This window comes from Mus musculus, chromosome 11, assembly GCF_000001635.26.
Source record: "Mus musculus strain C57BL/6J chromosome 11, GRCm38.p6 C57BL/6J".
Taxonomy (NCBI): domain Eukaryota; kingdom Metazoa; phylum Chordata; class Mammalia; order Rodentia; family Muridae; genus Mus; species Mus musculus.
Genome location: NC_000077.6, coordinates 49547316 through 49572743, shown reverse-complemented (window position 1 = coordinate 49572743; position 25428 = coordinate 49547316). Strand labels below are relative to the sequence as shown.

Genomic DNA, 25428 nt, shown 5'->3' with positions numbered 1-25428 from the left:
AGTTTGAGATAGAATCTTACAAAGGCTTTGAACCAGATGTGTATCAGTGTGGGAACTAATAGGGACAGGGGAAGGAGGGGTGAGGGAGGATAGCCCATGTCTGGCCAGAGTTCCTCCTATGCTCTGGACAGGCGGACATGGAAGGGCTGCCAGACGCTTTCCACTCGGCCCCAGGTGGGCATCTAAGCCACTGACTCCACTCGACAGGGGGGTTGGGGGTGGACAAGGGGTAGTCCCCGACTAGGGACCCCAGGGCGACACCCTGTAGCCCTGGGGTTATAGGAGAGAGGGCTGAGGGAGAGAGGTTCCCATGTTCCTTCGCAGGTGAGAGTCCTTAGTCTGGGCCTTGACTAGTGCACAGGAAGGCCTTCCATTGGGAGATTAGAAATGGCCTATCCCATCGGCCAAGCGCAGTGGGTCTTGATGAACAGAGACAGTCTATGGTTTTAGAACTTTATTGTAGAAAGGCAGGGAGAAAGGAGAGAGGTGGAGAGAGAGAGAGAGAGAGAGAGAGAGAGAGAGAGAGAGAGAGAGAGAGAGAGACTGGCTATGGCCAAGAGGAGAAAAAGGAAAAGGGGGAAAAGGAGAGAGAGAAGAAAGGCTAGAGTAAGAGGGAGAGAGTAAGAGGTTAGAGAGAGAGAGAGAGGAGAGGAGAGGAGAGGAGAGGAGAGGAGAAAGTAAGAAGAGTGTAAGGGGAGTAAGAGAGTGAGGTGGGGCCAAGCAGCCCTTCCTATGGTGTGCTGTTATCTTTACTCTTGCTAGGCAACTGGGGAGGAGTCTAGCCTGAAGGTCAGAAGCTTGGGACATTATCTACATGACTAAAAGCCATGCTTCTCTTGTGGGGGCCAGTAACTTTGACAGGAGCCTTGAGTCCAGGAAATATGAGGGAACTCCTTCAGTCCCATGTAGGTGAATTATCACCACCGGGTCCCGGGGTTCAGACCTCAGCTCTACTGGAAACCAGACTGTCTGTGCATAGCCCAATGCCCCACATATCAGAGAATGACCTTGAACTTCTGATCCTCTTGCCTCTGCCTCCCAGCTGCTGAAACTGCATCACTCAGCCTTACTGGTTTTGAGGTTCTGGGGGACCAGTTCCAGGGCTTCCTGCATGCTAGGCAAACACTCTCTCAATTCAGCTGTGTTCTCAGTCTATCATTCATATTTTAACAGGAATTGAATAGATTCAATATATTGCTTTCAGTAGTATGGACTTTTGAGGGCTTTGATTATTTTCTGCTTTTCCATTTTGTGTATACTTTCTATTTCTTTCCTTAATATTTTATAGAAGCCTTTAACTATTTTGTTAAATCAGTTGTAGGAATATTGCTTTTTCTTGCTATCATAACTTGTATTACTTTCTTTAATTTCTGCATTATAGCCCTGGCTGTCTTCAAACTCACCCTGTTGACCAGACTGACCTCAAACCCACAGAGATCCATTCACCTCTTCTTCCCAAGTGCTGGGATTAAAGACATGCACCACCACCACCTGGCCTTCTATGAACATCTGAGTAATTAGTAGCCTAAAATTCCAAGTTTGTCTGAGAGGAGACAGGGGGGCCAGGACAGAAAGATAGCCTGAGATGACCACCAGTCCAGCACCAGGGGTTCTGGACTGGGAGCTTGCCTGAGACAACCACCAGTCTGACACCAGGCAGACCCAAGATGGGCTCTCAGAATGAGCAGCAAGGTGGAGACTAGAAGAGCCCTGCCTGGGACTGTGGCCCTGGGTAGGAGTGAGGCCAAGACAGATGACCCTTGCAAGGGGTCACTCAAATTGAGCTGTATGAGGAGTGAGCCCCAGATGCTCACCAGACTGGGGCCCAGATAAGGGAGCTAGCCTGAGGCTACCACCAGTCCAATGTCTTGCAGGCTTGGGGGTTGGGCAGACCATGACCAAGATGACCCCTGCCCAATGCCGTAATCTGTGAGAGGAATATCACAATCCTGAGACCCAAGACACTCAGAGACCCCAGGCACTAAGAGCAAGAGCCAGATCCAAAGCGAGAACAAGAGGTTGGTAGAGAAATTGAAGAGAAAGACGAGCAGAAGGATGTGGGCACAATGAAGAGAGGCAGAAATTGAGACTTGAGGGTAGTGAGGAACAGCCTGGTGTGAGTAGCCAGTGATGCCACCTGAGTCTATGGTGGAGTCCTGGCCAGTGCTGCCAGTGGGGGACACATCTGAGTCTGTAGCCCTGCAATAGCAGGGGTCTGCTACCACCAAAGGCTAGACAGACATTCCAGGTATTGCCACCTGGAAACATGTTGATGTCTGAGGGTTTTGCAGAACTGACCCCATCCCTTACCTGGGAATTCTGGGAGAGCTGGACCTGGAGACACGAAAGCAGGAAAGCTGATCCCATCCCAACCCAGCTGCAGAACTTGGGAGAGTGGGCCCTGCACCTCACGAAGCAGCACAGTAGAGCTGGCCCTGGTTGCAGGGTTGTGGTGAGCAGGCCAAGGGTTTGAGAGTTGTCTCTGTCCCTCACCTGCTGCAGCACTCAGGAGAGCAGGCCCTGAACATCACCCAGGCAGTAGAGCTGGTCCTGATGGCAGGGGTGCAGCTTAGATACCTCTTAGACACAGATCTGGGGCTTTGAATTGGCTCAACTGAACATCTACCCCATTGATGAACTGTTGGAGGACGTGAAGGGGCTAATTCTACAAATCCAAAACTACAGGATCTCCATGACACAGGGTAACAACAGGATATCTGAGAGGAGTCTCAGTGAGGTTATAGTATTGATAGAGTAGTAGAAGCCAGAGGCCTTGTACCAGACCGAGGAGTCATTGCAATGAACATTTGCAAGCAAAGAAGTGTGGGCAAAAGGGTATACTGTGGGACACACTGTGACACACTACACTTTTACAATAATATTTTTTTCTTTGTTGGTGGCATTGCACAGGTGGAGAGCAGGTATGAGGTGAGGGGGAGATGACTGGGATTGGGGTGCATAATGTGAAATTACCAAAGAATCAAAAATATGTTTAAAAAAAACCCCTTGATATAATTTTATTTAAAATGTGTTGGAATTTGTTTCATAGCTTATCATATAATCTCCTCTGGAGAATGGCCCAGGTACTACTGATAAATAAATGTTGTCTGCTGTTGTATGAAATATTCTGTAGATAACTATTAGGCCTACTTGTGCCAGGGTAAATTCAACTTCTCTATTTCCTTACTGATTTTATACTAGATGATTTGTTCATTGTTAAAAGTAAGTTATTACAGTCCTCTGGCATATTATTGTATAAGAGTCTATCTTTCCATTTAGATATATCGATGCTTGTTTTTGTATATGTTTGCTCTGATGTGAATTTCATATAAGCTGGTGCACACCTTTAATTCCAGCACTCAGGAGGCAGAGGCAGGCAGATCACTGAGTTCGAGGCCAGTCTGTTCTTCAGAGTTCCAGAACAGCCAGGGCTACACAGAGAAACCCTATTTTGAGCCCTCCCCTCCAAATAATAATGATAATAATAATAAATTATATATTAATATATTATACACAAATACACAAATAGATGTATATTTATAATTGTTATTTCCTTTTGCTGAATTGACCCTTTCGTCACTGACTCTTCTCTCTTTTCCATCCTGAGTTCTTGCTATACACTGCGGACTGGTCTCAAACTGATGCTTCACTTTCCTGAGTGCTGGGACCACAGGCACTAGCTATGGCAGGCTTCTTGTGTCCTTTCATGGTCTGCTTTAAAAAAGCCTATGTTCACTGTAAGAGATGAGCTCATTCTAAGAAACACATAGCAGCAAGCCATTCACCCTGTATCTTTTTTGGAAAATTTATTATAATGTTAAAATTATAATAAATTAAAATTTTATTAAAATTATTATAACATTATTTATAATAATTTTTTGGAAAATTTAACTCATTTATAGCCAAGGTGTCTGCAGATGATCTTATTACACCCATTAGTAAATTAGCTCTTTGTTGTGTTTCTTTCTTCCTTTCTTACGTCTTTTCTGTAGCTAAGTGATTTACTCTATTAGTGTGTTATAATTACCTTTGTATCATTTTTTTAGCTTGCCTATTATAGATATTTTCTTTGTGGAAACCACAGAGTTTGCAAAAATGTTCTCATTATGACATTAGTTTGAAGCAATAACATCAGAATGTGCACATAAAGATAAAGACAGAAAAAGTAATGTAAATAATAATAAAACTATTAAAATGCTATATAAACACTAATATAAAAACTCTGTGCATCCCATCCCTTCCACATTTTGAATTTTGATATACAGACTTATCTTGCCCATCTCTTCCCATACAGATCTAATTATTTTTACTGTCCATACAATGATGTGCTTGACCTCCACAGCATATGATAATATTCATAATATTAGAATATTCTGAATTTGTATAATTACTCTTACCAGTGAACTTTAAACCCCCCAGGATTGTTCTCTTGGTTGTTAATTCCTATTTTCTGGAGAGCAGAGAACTTTCAGCATTTATATAGGAAAGTTGTGTGGAGCTATATTTAGTCAACTTCTGAGAGTCTGGAAGTGTCTTTATCCATCCTCATTTCTAGTGTGCTGACATCACTGCAGGTCAAACTATGAATCTGTCCCATATTGGCACAGGTTTCTACGTATCACTGAGATAAGTCTATAGCTCCATCTGATGGAGTCCATGTTTTTAGCTGGGCTGCAGTATGCTGGCTGAGGGTGGTGGAAACAGTTCCTGCCAAGGCTGATGCTAACCTAGGCCCGCCCAAGTCTTATAATAACCGAGTCCTGTGTAGTCCAGGGTAGAGGCCCATTCAAGGCTATGAATGCAAGCTAGTACTTGACTTTTTATTACAGTTGTGTACATATCTGCCTGATTTGGGGGCAGGTCAAAAGACTCTCCTGCAGACCACTGCTTGTCTAAGAGGGACCTTTGATATCTTCTTGGTGTTGATTCACCATGATAGCCCTGCACTGAGCTCCAAAGCCAAATGCAGCTTCTATGCCCAGCAGGCAGGGTCTTGTCATGCCTCTGTTGTTGAAGATTAGGAAGTGTACGGCAACGTCCCCCACTCATTGTGCTAATGTAGCTCTGGGCTTTTTCTGGAGATGCAAGGGTCACAGGGCTCCAAACAGCACCAAGCTTCACCTTGGTGGCTCTGTCCTGGGTTTCTAGGCTAAGGACTGGATTTAATTCTTTCTCTTCCCTCTAGGTGGAAACCATCTTTGCCTGTGCTGCTTGCAGTTAGGAGCAAAGGTCCATGGACAACACTTTCCATCCTGCTTTCTTGATGCATCCCTTTTTAAAACATTAATATTTTTCATGGTATATTTTGGTCATGTTCCCCTCAGCTTGTCCCAGATGCTTCCCATCTCTCTACCCACTGAACTTCATGGGTGCTGTCTGTCTCTGTGACTGTCTGTCTCTGTCTGTCTGACTGTCTCTTCCTTTCTTTAATCATCCATTATACTAAACCTAGGCACTGTGTATCTTCATCTGGCTTCTGCAGTTGTTACAAAGTATTAACATTCATTTGTTCTATGAATAACTTTCCAACCATGAGACAATGATGATGGAGAGATCCTTCCTACACTCTTGCTCTGTCTCCAGTATCCACACCTGTGTATTATATCTTTAAATACATGTGTGAGATGATACTTGGAAACATCACCTTCTTTAAAAAAAGTCCTTTAGCTAAAAATTATTTGGACTTTATATGACTGACACTAGAAATGACTGTCACTAAAGTATTCTGTCTCCCCCATGTGTGTGTATATATATATATATATATATATATGTCTATATATCTCTCTATATATCCTATATACATATATACATCACATACACATGTATATTTATATATATGCACATATACATGTATACATATACACATGTATACACACATGTATACCTGTATGTATGCATGTACATCTGCATGTACAGATATATACATTCACATATACATGTATACACATGTGTATATACATAAACACATACACACACACACACACACACACACACACACATAATTTCCTGCTTTTTCTCTCTCCCTCTTTTTTTCTCTCCTTCCCTCTCATGCTACTATTTTGTTATAATGTTTCTTCTTATATCATCTCTTTCGGTGTATTGCTTTTGTTTGACTTTTTTTCTATTCTCTTTCTTTTCACATGGTAAGTAATTTTTGTATGTATAAGTCACTAATTTTACTTTTATTTGAAATGTATATATGATGATGTACATGCATGCTACATGAAATAATCTAATCAGAGTAATTTGGACTTCGATAGACTTAAAATTTTTGTTATTTCTGTGTGTTGAGACTCTTCTATTTCATAATTTTAAAATATACAATGGATTTTGAAACATAGTCTTATTTCGGGGACATAGAAGATGAGAATGTCTTCTCCTATTTAAGTGAATTTTGGTACCTATTAGTGAACTAGTTCCTGTCCCATGTCACTCTTATCCCCAGGCCTCCAGTGACCAGTGCCCAATCCACTACTTCTATGACATCAGTGTTGTAAGTGTCACTGTATGAATAAGAATCCCTGGTGTTCATTGCATACACTAGCAAGATTTTATCGAAAGGACCCAGATGTAGCTGTCTCTTGTGAGACTATGCCGGGGCCTAGCAAACACAAAAGTGGATTCTCACAGTCAGCTAATGGATGGATCACAGGGCTCCCAATGGAGGAGCTAGAGAAAGTAGCCAAGGAGCTAAAGGGATCTGCAACCCTATAGGCGGAACAACATTATGAACTAACCAGTACCCCGGAGCTCTTGACTCTAGCTGCATTTGTATCAAAAGATGGCCTAGTCGGCCATCACTGGAAAGAGAGGCCCATTGGACACGCAAACTTTATATGCCCCAGTACAGGGGAACGCCAGGGCCAAAAAGGGGGAGTGGGTGGGTAGGGGATTGGGGGTGGGTGGGTATGGGGGACTTTTGGTATAGCATTGGAAATGTAAATGAGCTAAATACCTAATAAAAAATGAAAAAAAAAAAGAATCCCTGGTGTTTGACTTTCTCTGTCTTGCATTAGTCACTTACTATAGCATCCAATTCTAACCACATTGCTGACTATAAAAGGACTTCATTCTCTGCAATGTCAACATTTTATTGCATATAGGAACCACATTTTCTTTGTCCATTCAACCACCAGTAGACATCTGATTGACACCTTATCTCTACTGTGAAGAAAACTGATTAAACATGGAGGATTGAGGAGAAAATGCCTTCTGTATTACTATGTAGCCCGACAGCAGTTCATGGTGTAGCTGAAGAGATGCTATTGCCTCTCTCTTTTCATTCTACACCATCCTGATGCTTCTGCCTTTTTCTAAGTAATTAAAACGATATCCCATCTGAACCTTGACGTATTTCATGGAGTACCTCTGCTCATGCTTTCCTTAATTGACACATATATTTTAGAGGAGTAGCTGCCATAAAAGACAGTAGAAACGGGCCATGAGATATGAGTGGATATGGCCAAGGTCATACTTACTTAGAGAGGATATGAGAATAATAATGACAGTCTCTGGCACATCACCATCTGAATGGCAGGACACCCTGAATGATAATTTGTGAAAATGCTGCTATTCCGAATTTGATCTTCTTTCACTATCAGCTGTGCCTAGAATCCATGTGCATTCTCTCTAGAAGGATTACTGTATCTTAATCTCAAACTCCTTCCTTTGCAAAGTTAAGATAGGAATCAACACGCTGCACATGCCTTTAAACATGATGCTAGGATAATTGTCATGAGTTCACCACTTTCACCTTCCAGTCAAGACAGGAGATGGAACTATAAGGTCTGAGGAAGGGTGATTAAAAAGCCCTTGGTTAAAGGACAGTATGTGTTTCAGAATATGAGTGTTATTATGCAACACTTTATTGCTCCCTTTACCCCTTCTATGCTGAGTCTGTGCCTCTGCCCAGCACCTTCCACAGCGCTCCTTTCACATCCTTGTTCCTCAGCGTATAGATCAGAGGGTTGAGCATGGGGGTGATGATAGTATAAAAAAGGGCAAGAAATTTTCCCTCCTTCTCAGAATACCTGTGGACAGGTTGGAGGTATGTGGAGATGGCTGAGCCATAAAACATGGCAACCACAATGAGATGAGATGCACATGTCCCAAAAGCCTTTCTGCGACCAGCCATTGACCTGATGTTCAGCACTGCCCTGGCAATGTGAGCATAGGAGCCTAGAATTAGCAGTAAAGGACACACTAAGATTATGACCCGGGCCACAAACAAATTGACCTCTGTTCCTCCTGTGTCCTCACAGGCCATCTTCAGGAGAACAGGTAGCTCACAGAAGAAGTGATTCAGTTGGTGTCCACACAGAGGCATGGCCATCACAAAGCTTGTCTGGATCAGAGAGTTCACAAGGCCCCCCACCCAGGAGAATACAACCAATGCTCTGCAGAGAACAGGGTGCATAATGGTTGTGTAGTGGAGTGGGTGACACACAGCAGCATAGCGATCTATAGCCATTGTCACCAAAAGCACACACTCAGTTCCTCCCAGTGAGAGCACTATGCAGAGCTGGGCCACACACCTTCCAAAGCTGATGGTCCTGTCAAGTCCAGAGAGGTTGACCAGAAGCTGGGGCACAGTGCTGGCGGTATAGCAGAGGTCCAGGAAGGAGAGGTGGCAGAGAAAGTAGTACATGGGTGTGTGCAGGCGGAGGTCCAGTTGAGACAGGATGATGATCACGGTGTTGCCAAAGAGAGTCAGAGAGTAGAAAATAGAAATGAAAGCAAAAAGGATGGGTACTACGTGAGGCCAGTCTGAGAAGCCCACTAAAATGAAGCCCTCTTCTGAACTGGTGTTCAAATATTCCATAGTCTTTCACCTGTGCAAACAGAAGACAACTGAATGCTATTTATGGAGAACTGTAATTATTATTATTATTATTTTTTTTATGTCAGGCTCCTCTCAGCATCAAACCACCAAAAAATGCTTTATTTTATTCACAAAGTTTAAAGTCAATAGTATCATATAGTATGCATTCTTTTATTATTGTACTTGTAATTATTTTTTAAATGCACCAAAATCCCACATTTTGAGCTGCCACTCTACTCAATTCTGTTGAGTCTTCCATTCCCCTCTCTGAAACCTCCAGTCCAAAAAATCTCTTGTTCTCTTTCAAATTAATGACCTTTATTTTTCTTCAGTTGTTGTTATATTTCTCTATCTATCTATGTATCTATCTATGTATCTATCTATGTATCTATGTATCTATGTATCTATCTATCTATCTATCTATCTATCTATCTCTCTATCTATCATCTATCTATCTATCTATCTATCTATCTATCTATCTACCTACCTACCTACATACCTATACTTCTATGTATCTACCTACCTCACTATTATTTATCTACCATATTTACCAATGTTATGTATGTATGTATGTATGTATGTATGTATGTATCCATCCATCCATCCATCCATCCACCTACCTACCTACCTACCTACCTACCTACCTACCTATGGTTTTTATCTATCTATTTATCTATCTATCTATCTATCTATCTATCTATCTATCTATCTATCTATCTATGTATCTATCTATCTAGTCTTCTTTAGCCTGGAGGCAACTAAGTTGACAGTGGTGTGACCTCATATTCAACTAATTCTTGTTGTTTGTTTGTTCTATGACTTTTGCCAGGGTCAGATCTCTGGTCAGTTCTCTGGATATGATCCTTCATCATCTGAAAGGAGAGGTTATCTACGGTGATCCTTGTGGCATGGACATCAGGATCCAAAAGCAGTAATGTAGAAGCTTTATCAATAATCTAGTGTGTGTGTATGTGTGTGTGTGTTGTAAGTGTTAGAGTTCTGTGTTGTTTTGACTTCCTTCCTTTTGTAGTCTCCGAGACAGTCTGTTTCAGGACTTTGAGTCAAAGAAGTAATCTGTCTGAGTTTGCAGTCTCTGGGTTTTTACTTTCCATCTCTTGCTTGATAAATGTGGTAAATAAACCAATTCTTGGAGCCTTGACTAAAAGACTAAATACCATATGAATTTCTTCTGGGAAGAAACATGTATATCCTTTTTGATAAATCTCAATAGCTTATTGCTCTTGCAGCTAAACATTTTTTTTTTGTCACAAGAGTGCTTTTGAACTTTTTTCCATTTGAGATCCAGCCTCCTTGGAAATACCAAACAGTGTGAAAATATATAATAATGCCTTCTTTAATGTCCCAAGAAGGGATAAACTCATGTTGCCTTTTCATGACATGTGGATTTTAAATACATTTTCTGGAGTGAAACATTGAATCTTTCATAAACTATGAGAAGTACTTTAGCTTTGTAAAAAAAAGTATGCATGTGAGTTTTCGCCTGGATGTATGTCCATGAACCATATCTGGTGCCCAAAGAGGCCCAAAGAAGGTGTCAGATCCTCTGGAACTGGAGCTGCTCATGGCTGTGAGCTGCCATGTGGGTTCTGGGAACTTTATGTGGGTCCTCTGCAAGAGCGATGAAAACTGCTGAACCATCTTTCCTATTTAATAATTTATTTTCAAAAAGAACCCTGACTACAGGAGCATTTGGATAGGCTAAAGAAATATGGCAAACATTAAAACTTGCTTTTCTTTAGAGACTGTTGTGCTAAAAGCTAAACAAATTACAAGATTTTAGGTGTTCAATGTAGGGCTCTTTGATTTCCTTAGTTAAGTTTCTTCTTACGTGTTATATTTATTTTATTACTATTGTCAGTGGAATCCTTTCCTTTCCTCATGGTTTTCTTTAGGAACATAATTTATTTTTATGTTGTATTTGTACTTAAAATTTAGCTGAATTCCTTTATTTCTGTCAGTTTTTAAAATTGCATTGAGCGTCTGGTATGCTCTTTTACCCCGGTGGCTCTCAAACTGTGGGTTGTGACCCCTTTGGGGATTATATATCAGAAGCAAAATTGCAGCTATGAAGTAGCAACAAAATAATTTTATGGTTGGGGGTCACCATAGCACAAGGAACTGTAATAAAGGGTCACAGCACTAGGAAGGTCATGAATTGGGAAGGGTTAGATGGTCGAATTTTCAAACAGTTGATTTTACTTCATCCTGCTTAAATTTGTCATCTTTTATTTACCTGTCTTGGAGAAAGTGGATATACATGTGCAGAAATATCAAAATAGACCATCGCCCACCTCATGTACAAATAGCAACTGAAAGTGGGTTCTATAGTCTATTTATAACACCACAAACTGAGTGGCAAAAATGATGGACTTGATTTTTGACAAAGATGCTTTTAAACCTGTGCTTACAAACACACTTGAAACAGACAGTGAAGCCCAGTGTAACCTACAGGCTCTGGGTGGTCTTGTTGTAGAGGCTGTACACATGTTGGTCAGTGGCTATGTGGGAAACCTCTGTACACTATTGCTATGAGTTAACCTGCTCCAAATCATTTATGTGAAACTATTTTAAGAACAGTAAGTATTTGGAGAAAAGAAAGAAATACTCAGTATGACAAACAAAATTGTAGATAATTTGTTCTTTGTTGATAAAACATGGAAATAGAATAGTGAAAATTTTTCTCTAAAGGTTCATGTTTTATTTTCCTTTCCCCCTTTCTTTCTTTCCTCCGTTCTTTCTTTCTTTCCTCCTTCCTTTCTTCCTTCCTTTCTCTCTCTCTCTTTCTCTCTCTCTCTCTTTCTTTCTTTCTTTCTTTCTTTCTTTCTTTCTTTCTCTCCTCCCTTCCTTCCTTCCTTCCTTCCTTCCTTCCTTCCTTCCTTCCTATGACAGAGTTTTGCTCTACACCCAGGCCAGACTCTAACTCCAGGTTCTCCTACCTTAGCCTCCCAATGCTGTGCGTATGGGTTAAATCAGCTCACTGTATTACTCATTTCAATCAGTTACTGAGATTGAGATTACAGGAAAGTATGTGTAAAGTTAACAGAAATAATACTTTCCTTGAGACAGTTTTTTCTTGTGTTTACTATTAATAATTTTTGCTGGACTGATTTCTGCCTTGTCTTGTCAAGTTTACTGAGCGAGATGATCATCAATGAACAATCTGTCAATGCAGGTTTAATAACTTTAAAAATACATCTTGACACTGAAAAACAGGACTAAGTATGAATTATAAACAGAATGTATGTCTATGTTGCTTAATTAGTGTATCAAATCTGTTTTAAGTTGCGAAGGCACTATAGACAAGGTCTTGTCAGTTCATGGATAGATCTATGAAGATGAGTTCAAACATGGATTTAATTACAGATTTTGAAAGTCCCCTTCTGTGGATTTTAGTTTACTTAACTGTAAAACCAATAAGACAATTGTACAGGATTCAATTGCCATCAAAGTTTCTCCACCTACTCCTGTAGCACACTGTAATCCTAGCCATCTGAAGTCTGAGGCAATGGGGTTGAAGTCAGCCTAAACTACTTAATGATTCTTTCTTGAAAGAAAAAAAAAACAATAAAACACAGCAAAAATAAACAAATGAAAAACAACAAGTGTGCTTCAAAACATAAAAAAAATTCAACAAGGGTTGCTAAATGAATTAATAAAATCTTTATAAATCCAGGAAAATGGTGTACAAAGACAGTTCCAAACTCAAGGCCAAGGTGTTTTATTTCTCTGCCCCATCATAGTGATAGGCTGACTCTTCTGCCTAACCAGGCCTTTGACCCCTGGGTGCCTGCTTGTGAGTCCCTTGTTTGGTGGATGAGTGTTGCTTTCTAAGCCCCAGTGCCCTACTACAATTGACTCATCTACAGAATCACAACAACCACAAACACCTGAAAGGATGCATTAATGCTCACCCAATGTTGAGGCCAGGGACTCCCTGTGTTTAGCATAGCTCTCCCCACTCTTCCTGCACTGCACCTGTGTCTGTCACTCCAAGATCAGGTGCTTCAGCTGTGATACCTGCTCATCCCGCATTGATATTTTCCTCCACTCTTCCTGTGGCAACACTCATTCCCATATTTGGTAATCATGGAAGGAAGATACACTTGAGAAATATTTTCATGTGTGTGTATATGTGTGTGTGTGTGTGTGTGTGTGAAAGAGAGAGAGTGGGGGGGGGGCAGATCATGGCAGGCTTGTGGAGGGCAGCCTTTGGCTTTGGGTGTCAGTCCTCACTTTCTGCCTTGACTGAGACAGTGATTGAGACAGGGTCTCATGTTGTTCATGCCTGTACCTGTCAGTCTCACTGGCTGTGAACTTCCTAGGGTTCTCAATCCACTTCTATCTCACTGTAGCAGTGCTGGGATTATAGATGGGTGCTCTATCTGACCCAGCTTTTACATGGGTTGTGGGATCCAAACTCAGTTCTTTATGCTATCAAAGCATGGACTTTCCCTGCTGACTCATCTCCTCAGCCCCAATATTTTCATTCTAGAAGAGCAATTAAGCTCATTTCCCAAATAAACACCAGGTCTCTTGTGCAGCACACATTACTTCTAATCCCATAGCGTGTTCCAGTGTGGCTTTGACTATGGTCACACTAGCTCAGGGTTTGGTTAGCCTCAAGCCTTTCTATGGGAGTGCAGGTTGGGTAAGAGGCCCGGAGGCTCCGTTAGGGAGCACACAGGTGAGCACAGACTTCCTTCTAACTGACTGTCCCCTGGACACTGAGGAAAATAAGTCCAGCATGGGAATTTCCTGAGTGTGAAGTGCCCATTTGCTCTCTTCATGACGAAGCAATCAAAGGCATGGGATTACATTTGGGTCATACACTTGCTTCCCAAAGGCCCACATTTTCTTTTCAGGCATTACTGGATGTTGGCAAATTTAGAATGCTAAGAGCAGCAAAGGACTCCATAGTCCTCACTGGTCACAGAGTACTGAATATGTTGCAGTTCCCAACACTGGCTAAATGTACAGATTCGGAGATCCGTAAAATTGTGGGTCAGACATCTTTGAACACCAGAATGAGGTTTTATATTGGAAAAGAGATTACACAAAGAAACCCTGGTTTGAATCTGTGTTCCAAGTCCTGCCTTAGGTTAAAGGTTAAAGACATTTTTTTTTTACTCCCCTAAAGCCAACACTCAGACTGGAGGTCAGGTTTAGAGGAGGGGAGGTTGGGACTGTCTCAGAAGAAAATCTGAAAAAAAAGGAAGGGTTCTAAAACAAGACTGTCTGAAAAGAAAGCCATATTCTTGATACTCAGATCTTTACTCTGATTCGGAGGTGGCCTTCAGACTCTGTAGAAGGATATCTGTAGTAGATGAAGGCAGTGTTAGCTGGCTTGTGACATCTCATCCTGTCCTGATCTTGACTTTCCTAATGCTAATCTATTAAAAAATGAATCCCTCCTTCTACCTTCCCTGGTGCACAGAACTTTGAGATTTCCATACTTGGTTCTGTTTATTACAAAAATCAGCTCTTATCTATTCATCTGGCTGTGGGTCTCTATGTCAATGAATATCTTCATAAATAAGTTGAGAGCCTTATTCTGAAGAGCCGGCAGGTCAAACAGAGACACATTCAAGTCACACAGCCAAACTTCCTCTAGGAACAGCAGAGGAGAGTTGATGGACTCCTTCCTAATCATCTTCATTGTTTGGCCAGGTGAAATTCCCTTGAGTATGGCTTCAGTTGCTTCCATCAGGAAGCTGCTGCACGTGGCTCCTCTATGAGGGCTGTGTCACTAAGGATACTATTGAAACTACCTAGGCACCAAAGCATCAGTGCCCTGGCCCATTTGCTCTTATACAGATCCATACTTTGATCTGGCTCCAGTGTCTTTCACACTGCAAGCCACACCACATTGCACTTTAGCCCTTAAATTTTTAAGGCAATCTGAAAGTCTCTTCTATAAAGCAATCCAATAAGAGCACACCTCAAAATTTCAGTACAAGAAACCTAAACTGGGATGTGCCAGAGTAAGCTGACATTCCAAAAGTGAGTTCATAAAAGTCTTGCTTTCAGTGTGACTCTGCATACAGAATACAGTCTCCATCTGTGACGAGTTTCCTGTGTGTGTATCCCTCCATGAAATTCTTCTTAGTTTATTACAACAGCCCTGACTGTTCATTTCCTATCAACTTGCAACTATGTAGTGTGTATATAAGAACCTTAGTTTTAAGTCCACCTTCACCATGTATAATTAAAAATGATTTCCCTTATTTTAGTAATTGGAGAGAAAAAGAAGCAAGTAAATTTTTTCAATTATTTTCTACATGCTGCATATGGAGTAGGTACAAGGTGTATACTCTAATGGGGTAAATGGTTTTTCCATGAGTTTAACATTTCTTTGCCCTGAAACTGGAGACAGAACACAATGGAACCCATTGCTGATTGTCCAGCACAATATTTGTTTTTTTAATGCATTATTTTTACCATGAATGTAAACATCTCAAGCATTCAGCACATACCTGGAGTTCAAGGTCAGAAATCTCCCACTTTTACTTTCTGATAATGTATTGGGTTTGAAGGGCGATGAGACTCACTGGAGACCTGAGAAACCTTGTGATGTCTGAAAGACATTTTGCTTCTTATTCCTAATTTGACTTGTGGTGGGAAAGACTCAGGTCAGAGCTCCTGTCCATGAGAGGTCAACATAGCATGTCTACCTGTAGACATTGAAGGGCGTGACTCTGGATGTAGAAGTACCTCAGTATCCAAGTGCATGCTTTACCAACCAACTGACGTCAGGACGCAGCTGGCAGATTTTCAAGCCTCCTCCTTCTGGTCTTACGGCTGCACACCAGCTATGCCCTGAGGACATTTAGAAGCATTTTTTTTTTTGAGTCCTGTTCCTGTATAGCACTGATTTCAGGGCCTTGCCCATCCCAGGCAAGTATTTTCCCACTGAGTAATGTCCCCAGTCACATAGAAGCGTTCTTCAAAAGCAGTGGAGAATGAGCAGCTTAAAAAGCATGACCTTGGAGACCTGGGACCCCACTGTGGCAATTACAATGAACTTGGCTGGCTCCAAGATCGGCTTTGCAGCCCTCAGTACTCTCTATTCTCCCAGGTCTGTGAAACCTCCGTGACTTACTGTGCATTCTCAGGACAACTTGTCATTTGTTCAAGTGACTCTGTAGCCCAGGATTCCTTCCGCTTTCATACTTTGACTCCAGTCCCACCAGCCTCTTGTTAGACAGTCTAAATTCCACATCTCACTTGAAGTCTACCATGTTTCTCATGCCACAGCTGTTTCTCTTTTTTGGAGTCATCACATGACAGTCATGTATTTCCCGATAATTGTTCCATTGATACAACTGAAGCTTGTTGTATGAAGTTTTCATTTTTGTTATAATATTTAATGGATCAGCACTCCATTTTCATTTTCAACATACTTATAAATTCACATATTCATTCAAAGCAATGCAAGCACAAACAATACCTTTTCCTATGGTATGAGGAAAATCATTAATATCCAAAGTTACCTATATTCACTTAAGGAATTATAATGTGAATTCGGAAAATATCTTTGCTAATACCTTAATATCTTTGTGACTTTACAGGACTGAGCCTCAATTTCCCCATTAATAAGATGTTATCATGATCTAACTCTCTATCCTTTGTTTGTGGATTAACAGCACACTATGGGTGAGGTCCCTGGTGTATGGTAAATATTCATTGAATGTTTCTGTCAACATAATACTAAAATTTATTCAGTATCTACACATTTTCTTGGATTAATAAAGTCTTCAAAAACACTGTACATGTAATAACTTTAAACAATGTTGGGAGTGCAAGTTTTTTTTCACACAAGAAGCATAACACAATCAAGAGAAACACTACAAACAGTGCAAACACTTATCTTCATTCATAATTAATGCAAATGGCACAGTTTATTATATGCAAGTGGAAGAGTGTTAATTTGGATGACTTGACCAATTAATGGATAATAACAGCCAAAGGCACACAGTACTTATGTTGTAGAAGACATTCTCCCAGGAACTCTGCACATATCACCCCAGGCAATGTACACAATAACGTTGAGTATTCATCCCCGATATCATGCTGGTTTCACAGAAGACAGTGCTGACACACATTTTATTCAGTGTCACTTACATAGCTACTCAGTGCCATTTTTCTCTCTAAAGCTGGCCTGCTAGCTAGTTTTATGTCAACTTGATACAAGGTAGAGTCATCTGAGAGGAGGGCACCTTGGTTGAGAAAATGCCTCCTTATCACTGGGTTATAGGCAAGTCTGTAGAGCATTTTATTAGTCAGTAATTGATGGGGGATGGTCCATCTCACTGTTGGTGGGACCACCTCTGGGCTGATTGTCCTTGGTTGTATAAGAAATCAGGCTGAGAAAGCCATGTGGAACAAGCCAGTGAGCAGCACTCCTCCTTGGCTTCTGCATCAGTGTCTGCCTCCTTGTTCCCACACAGTTTGAGTTCCTGCTTCCTTCAATGTACTGTGGCTCAGGATGACAATACATGTCAGTGTATTGGATTAGCTAGGCAGTAGGCAGGATGTGTAAGCCAAATAAACCCTTTCCTCTCCAAGGTGCTTTTGGTCATATTGTTTGATCACAGTGCTAGAAACCCTAACTAAGATGCTAGGTGTGAATGAACAAATTGAGTTCCCAGGAATACTTTGCTAGAGTTCTGGATTAAACTAGAGAGAGAAAGTATATGGATGGGTATGTATTACACAGTTGAGATAGACTTTTCATCACAGTGATGAAACACCTTCAGAACAGCTTAAATGTGGAAGGAGTTATATTGTCTCACTCTTCCAGACCTTCATGGTTGGAATATGTGGGGTGTGAATGAGGATGGCCCTCATAGGCACATACATTTGAAAGCTTAGTCACCAGTAAATGGCTCTACTTGAATTAGGACGTGTGGCCTTGTTTGAAGAAGTGTGTCACTGGGCATAGGCACTGAGTTTCGAAAGTATAAGCCAGGTCCAGTGTCTCTCCCTTCCTGCTGCCTGTGGATCTGCATGAAGAACTTATAGCTTCTTCTCCAGCACCATGTCTATCTGTGTGCTGTCATGTCAGCGTATTGGATTACGTGGGATGAGTGATTGAAGAAAGCGAGACACTGCAGGATGTATTTACTACCTAGGCAGTAGGTGGATCAGACTCTCAAGGACTGAACTTTGAACCTGGTTTGCAGAGCCTCCTTATTGTCACACAAAAGGCACTTTTAGCAAGCCAATTTCTGCACTCCAAAACCACATATCTCATCTGAATGTTGTCTGAAATAACCATTGCCTAAGCAATTCTCAGCCATAGGAGACATCCTGGTTTGCAACCCAGCCCTTCTGTTTGACTTTTGTACTATTTCTGGCTCTCTAAGTTGTTGTTTTTGGTTAAGTTTCTACATTATTTTGTAGTGTATGTATTTGTTGATTTATTTCCTTTAAACATTTATTTTACATTCTCCATTCAAGTGTTTGCTCCCTTGAGTCCGTCATTAGGAGAAGTCAAGTTTCCATGAACACTCTTCGTGTGTATTGCTGGGCAACATTATTTATGAAATGAAAGTCTAGGTGTTTATTCCAGCCTTTCAGATCTGACTTTGTGATTGTTCTTGCAGACATTTAAAGCAGGTTTCATTTCAGTCTCTGAGTCTGGAGTCACCTTTGCCTTTTCAGCACTAGATGGCAGGCTAAGCCCAGGTTAGCCACATGCACACAACTGGTGTGTGTCAGTGTTTCAGAGGCAGAGGGTGACACAAGGCCAGAGAGATCTACAAACTTCAGCTGCTGTGTTGTTCAGCAAGTGTGAGCAGAGTCCCAAGAAGGTTGCTTTCATGCTACAATCCTCTCCGTATCCCAGTAAGTGCCTCATTTGTAACCAGTGTGTCTGTGGAGAGAAGCAAGTAATTCCACTGGTTCTAGATAGATTAGCCATAAGTACGACAAGTCTCTGGTCATATGTAACACCCATAAACACAAACACCACAAAGACTACACTGACCCTGATTCCTTGAGATCACTGGAAGTCGAGATAAGTCCAGGGTAAACACTGGCATGAGCTAAAGTCCTATGTCCCAAGGTAAAGTCTTGTGATTACTGTGCTACTATGCTCTAGACACTGAAGCCTTGGATTATGATGAGTTGGGTGTTCCTCTCTCTCCACATCCTTGCCAGCATCTGCTGTCACCTGAATTTCTAATCTTAGCCATTCTGACTGGTGTGAGGTGGAATCTCAGGGTTGTTTTGATTTGCATTTCCTTGATGATTAAGGATGCTGAACATTTTTTTTTAGGTGCTTCTCAGTCATTTGGTATTCCTCAGGTGAGAATTCTTTGTTTAGCCCTGTACCCCATTTTATAACAGGGTTGTTTGGTTTTCTAGAGTCCAACTTCTTGAGTTCTTTATATATATTGGATATAACCCTCCCATCAGATTTAGGATTGGTAAAGAGCTTTTTCCAATCTGTTGGTTGCCTTTTTTGTCTTATTGACAGTGTCCTTTGCCTTACAGAAGCTTTGCAATTTTATGAGGTTCCATTTGTCGATTCTTGATCTTACAGCACAAGCCATTGTTGTTTGGTTCAGGAGTCTTTCCCCTGTGCCCATACTTCGAGGCTTTCCCCCACTTTCTCCTCTATAAGTTTCAGTGTCTCTGGTTTTATGTGAAGTTCCTTGATCCATTTAGACTTGAGCTTTGTACATGGAGATAAGAATGGATCAATTTGCATTCTCCTACATGCTAACTGCCTGTTGAGCCAACACTGTTGGTTGAAGATGCTGTCTTCTTTCCACTGGATAGTTTTAGCTCCTTTGTCAAAGATCAAGTGACCATAGGTGTGTGGATTCATTTCTGGGTCTTCAATTCTGTTCCATTGATCTACCTGTCTGTCACTGTACCAGCACCATGCAGTTTTTATGACAATTGCTCTGTGGTCAGCTTGAGGTCAGGGATGGTGATTCCACAATGTAATGAAAGTAGTGTCTTGGCCACCTAGGGTGACCCTATCTGGCACATACAAGTATGAAAGTTGCTTGAATTTGTTCCATATCATTACCATAATATAAAATAAATATAAAATAAAGAAGTAATGTCATTAGCAAAGAATGAGAAATTCTAAAACAAAATGATGAATTATATAATCACATTATGAATAATGTATTCCAATAGTAAACATAAAATATTTTTGCAGTAACCTAATATTAAATAATTTGCTGGCTCTTGTTTGCTCTTCTACCTGGAGTCTGTGCCTCTCCCTAGCACCTTCCACAGGGCTCCTTTCACATCCTTGTTCCTCAGCGTATAGATCAGAGGGTTGAGCATGGGGGTGATGATAGTATAAAAAAGGGCAAGAAATTTTCCCTCCTTCTCAGAATACCTGTGGACAGGTTGGAGGTATGTGGAGATGGCTGAGCCATAAAACATGGCAACCACAATGAGATGAGATGCACACGTCCCAAAAGCCTTTCTGCGACCAGCCATTGACCTGATGTTCAGCACTGCCCTGGCAATGTGAGCATAGGAGCCTAGAATTAGCAGTAAAGGACACACTAAGATTATGACCCGGGCCACAAACAAATTGACCTCTGTTCCTCCTGTGTCCTCACAGGCCATCTTCAGGAGAACAGGTAGCTCACAGAAGAAGTGATTCAGTTGGTGTCCACACAGAGGCATGGCCATCACAAGGCTTGTCTGGATCAGAGAGTTCACAAGGCCCCCCACCCAGGAGAATACAACCAATGCTCTGCAGAGAACAGGGTGCATAATGGTTGTGTAGTGGAGTGGGCGACACACAGCAGCATAGCGATCTATAGCCATTGTCACCAAAAGCACACACTCAGTTCCTCCCAGTGAGAGCACTATGCAGAGCTGGGCCACACACCTTCCAAAGCTGATGGTCCTGTCAAGTCCAGAGAGGTTGACCAGAAGCTGGGGCACAGTGCTGGTGGTGTAGCAGAGGTCCAGGAAGGAGAGGTGGCAGAGGAAGTAGTACATGGGTGTGTGCAGGCGGAGGTCCAGTCGAGACAGAATGATGATCACGGTGTTGCCAAAGAGAGTCAGAGAGTAGAAAATAGAAATGAAAGCAAAAAGGGTTGGTTCTAGGTGAGGCCAGTCTGAGAAGCCCACTAAAATGAAGCCCTCTTCTGAACTGGTGTTCAAATATTCCATAGTCTTCCACCTGTGCAAACAGAAGACAAACAATGCTATTAATGGAGAACTGTAATTATTATTATTATTGTTTTTTATGTCAGGCTCCTCTCAGCATCAAACCACCAAAAAATGCTTTATTTTATTCACAAAGTTTAAAGTCAATGGTATCATATAGTATGCATTCTTTTATTATTGCACTTGTAATTATTTTTAAATGCACCAAAATCCCACATTTTGAGCTGCTACTCTACTCAATTCTGTTGAGTCTTTCATTCCCTCTCTGAACCCTTCATTCCTAAAAAGTCTCTTGTTTTCATTCAAATTAATGACCTTTATTTTTCTTCAGTTGTTGTTACATTTCTCTATCTATCTATCTATCTATCTATCTATCTATCTATCTATCTATTTATCTATCAATCATCTATCTATCTATCTATCTATCTATCTATCTATCTATCTATCTATCATCTATCTATCTATCTATCCATCTATCATCTATCTATCTATCTATCTATCTATCTATCTATCTATCTATCTATCAATCATCTATCCATCATCTATCTATCTATCTATCTATTTATCTATCTATCTATCTATCTATCTATCTATCTATCTATCTATCTATCATCTATTTATCTTTTATCTATCTATCTATCTATCTATCTATCTATCTATCTATCTATCTATCTATCATCTATCTATCCATCATCTGTCTGTCTATCTATCTATCCATCATCTATCTATCTATCTATCTATCTATCTATCTATCTATCTATCTATCTCTGTATCATCTATCTATCTATCTATCTATCTATCTATCTATCTATGTATCTACATACATACCTATATTTCTCTGTATCTACCTACCTAGGTATTATTTATCTACCAATTTTACCAATGTATGTATGTATGTATGTATGTATGTATGTATGTATGCATGCATCTATCTATCTATCTATCTATCTATCTATCTATCTATCTATCTATGTATCATCTATCTATCTATCTATCTATCTATGTATCATCTATCTATCTATCTATCTATCTATCTATCTATCTATCTATCTATGTATCATCTATCTATCTATCTATCTATCTATCTATCTACATACATACATACCTATATTTATCTGTATCTACCTACCTAGGTATTATTTATCTACCAATTTTACCTATGTATGCATGTATGTATGTATGCATGTATGTATGTATGCATGCATGCATGCATGCATCTATCTATCTATCTATCTATCTATCTATCTATCTATCTATCATCTATCTATCTATCTATCTATCTATGTATCATCTATCTATCTATCTATCTATCTATCAATCATCTATCTATCTATCTATCTATCTATCTATCTATCTACATACATACATACCTATATTTATCTGTATCTACCTACCTAGGTATTATTTATCTACCATATTTACCTGTGTATGTATGTATGTATGTATGTATGTATGTATGCATGCATCTATCTATCTATCTATCTATCTATCTATCTATCTATCTATCTATCTATCTATCTAGTCTTCTTTAGCCTGGATGTAACTTATTTGACAGTGGTGTGACCTCATATTCAACTAATTCTTGTTGCTTGTTTGTTCTATGACTTTTGCCAGGCTCGGGTCTCTGGTCAGTTCTCTGGATATGATCCTTCATCATCTGAAAGGAGAGGTGATCTACTGTGATCCTTGTGGCATGGACATCAGGATCCAAAAGCAGTAATGTAGAAGCTTTATCAATAATCTAGTGTGTGTGTATGTGTGTGTGTGTGTTGTAAGTGTTAGAGTTCTGTGTTGTTTTGACTTCCTTCCTTTTGTAGTCTCTGAGACAGTCTGTTTCAGGACTTTGAGTCAAAGAAGTAATCTGTCTGAGTTTGCAGCCTCTGGGTTTTTACTTTCCATCTCTTGCTTGATAAATGTGGTAAATAAACCAATTCTTGGAGCCTTGACTTGCTTCCATATGTCCCAAAAGACTAAATACCATATGAATTTCTTCTGGGAAGAAACATGTATATTCTTTTTGATAAATCTCAATAGCTTATTGCTCTTGCAGCTAAACATTTTTTTTTTGTCACAAGAGTGCTTTTGAACTTTTTTCCATTTGAGATCCAGCCTCCTTGGAAATACCAAACAGTGTGAAAATATATAATAATGCCTTCTTTAATGTCCCAAGAAGGGATAAACTCATGTTGCCTTTTCATGACATGTGGATTTTAAATACATTTTCTGGAGTGAAACATTGAATGTTCCATAAACTGTGAGAAGTACTTTAGCTTTGTAAAAAAAAGTATGCATGTGAGTTTTCGCCTGGATGTATGTCCATGAACCATATCTGGTGCCCAAAGAGGCCCAAAGAAGGTGTCAGATCCTCTGGAATTGGAGCTGCTCATGGCTGTGAGCTGCCATGTGGGTTCTGGGAACTTTATGTGGGTCCTCTGCAAGAGCGATGAAAACTGCTGAACCATCTTTCCTATTTAATAATTTATTTTAAAAAAGAACCCTGACTACAAGAGCATTTGGATAGGCTAAAGAAATATGGCAAACATTAAAAATTCCTTTTCTTTAGAGACTGTTGTGCTAAAAGCTAAACAAATTACAAGATTTTAGGTGTTCAATGTAGGGCTCTTTGATTTCCTTAGTTAAGGTTCTTCTTACGTGTTGTATTTATTTTATTACTATTGTCAGTGGAATCCTTTCCTTTCCTCATGGTTTTCTTTAGGAACATAATTTATTTTTATGTTGTATTTGTACTTAAAATTTAGCTGAATTCCTTTATTTCTGTCAGTTTTAAAATTGCATTGAGCGTCTGGTATGCTCTTTTACCCCGGTGGCTCTCACACTGTGGGTTGTGACCCCTTTGGGGATTACATATCAGAAGCAAAATTGCAGCTATGAAGTAGCAACAAAATAATTTTATGGTTGGGGGTCACCATAGCACAAGGAATTGTAATAAAGGGTCACAGCACTAGGAAGGTCATGAATTGGGAAGGTTTAGATGGTCGAATTTTCAAACAGTTGATTTTACTCCATCCTGCTTAAATTTGTCATCTTTTATTTACCTGTCTTGGAGAAAGTGGATATACATGTGCAGAAATATCAAAATAGACCATCGCCCACCTCATGTATAAATAGCAACTGAAAGTGGGTTCTATAGTCTATTTATAACACCACAAACTGAGTGGCAAAAATGATGGACTTGATTTTTGACAAAGATGCTTTTAAACCTGTGTTTACAAACACACTTGAAACAGACAGTGAAGCCCAGTGTAACCTACAGGCTCTGGGTGGTCTTGTTGTAGAGGCTGTACACACGTTGGTCAGTGGCTATGTGGGAAGCCTCTGTACACTATTGCTATGAGTTAACCTGCTCCAAATCATTTATGTGAAACTATTTTAAGAACAGTAAGCATTTGGAGAAAAGAAAGAAATACTCAGTATGACAAAGAAAATTGTAGATAATTTGTTCTTTGTTGATAAAATATGGAAATAGAATAGTGAAAAAATTTTCTCTAAAGGTTCATGTTTTATTTTCCTTTCCCCCTTTCTTTCTTTCTTTCTTTCTTTCTTTCTTTCTTTCTTTCTTTCTTTCTTTCTTTCTTTCTTTCTTTCTTTCTTTCTTTCCTCCGTTCTTTCCTTCCTTCCTTCCTTCTTTCTTTCTTTCTTTCTTTCTTCCTTCCTTCCTTCCTTCCTTCCTTCCCTTCCCTTCCCTTCCCTTCCCTTCCCTTTCCTTCCTTCCTTCCTTCCTTCTTTCTTTCTTTCTTCCTTTCTTTCTTTCTTTCTTTTCCTCCCTCTCTCCCTTCCTTCCTATGACAGAATTTTGCTCTACACCCAGGCCAGACTCCAACTCCAGGTCCTCCTACCTTAGCCTCCCAATGCTGTGCGTATGGGTTAAATCAGCTCACTGTATTACTCATTTCAATCAGTTATTGAGATTACAGGAAAGTATGTGTAAAGTTAACAGAAATAATCCTTTCCTTGAGAGAGTTTTTTCTTGTGTTTACTATTAATAATTTTTGCTGGACTAATTTCTGCCTTGTCTTGTCAAGTTTACTGAGAGAGATGATCATCAATAAACAATCTGTCAATGCAGGTTTAATAACTTTAAAAATACATCTTGACACTGAAGAACAGGACTAAGTATGAATTATAAACAGAACGTATATCTATGTTGTTTAATTAGTGTATCAAATCTGTTTTAAGTTTTGGAGGCTCTATAGACAGGGACTTGTCAGTTCATGGATAGATCTATGAAGATGAGTTCAAACATGGATTTAATTACAGATTTTGAAAGTCCCCTTCTGTGGGTTTTAGTTTACTTAACTGTAAAACCAAAAGGACAATTGTACAGGATTCAATTGCCATCAAAGTTTCTCAACCTACTCCTGTAGCACACTGTAATCGTAGCCATCTGAAGTCTGAGGCAATGGGGTTGAAGTCAG

At 40.2% G+C, this 25428-nt stretch overlaps 2 protein-coding genes across 2 annotated transcripts; both read right to left on the bottom strand.

The window, feature by feature from the left end:
* Positions 1-7885: 7885 nt before the first annotated feature.
* On the bottom strand, positions 7886-8821 carry Olfr1380 (olfactory receptor 1380). Its single transcript, NM_207573.1, has one exon. It carries the CDS (start codon positions 8819-8821, stop codon positions 7886-7888), a length of 936 nt encoding a protein of 311 aa, NP_997456.1.
* Positions 8822-20059: 11238 nt separating this feature from the next.
* On the bottom strand, positions 20060-20995 carry Olfr1381 (olfactory receptor 1381). The gene has a single exon (NM_146469.2). The coding sequence runs from the start codon at positions 20993-20995 to the stop codon at positions 20060-20062; it is 936 nt and encodes a 311-aa protein (NP_666680.2).
* Between the last annotated feature and the right edge of the window lie 4433 nt (positions 20996-25428).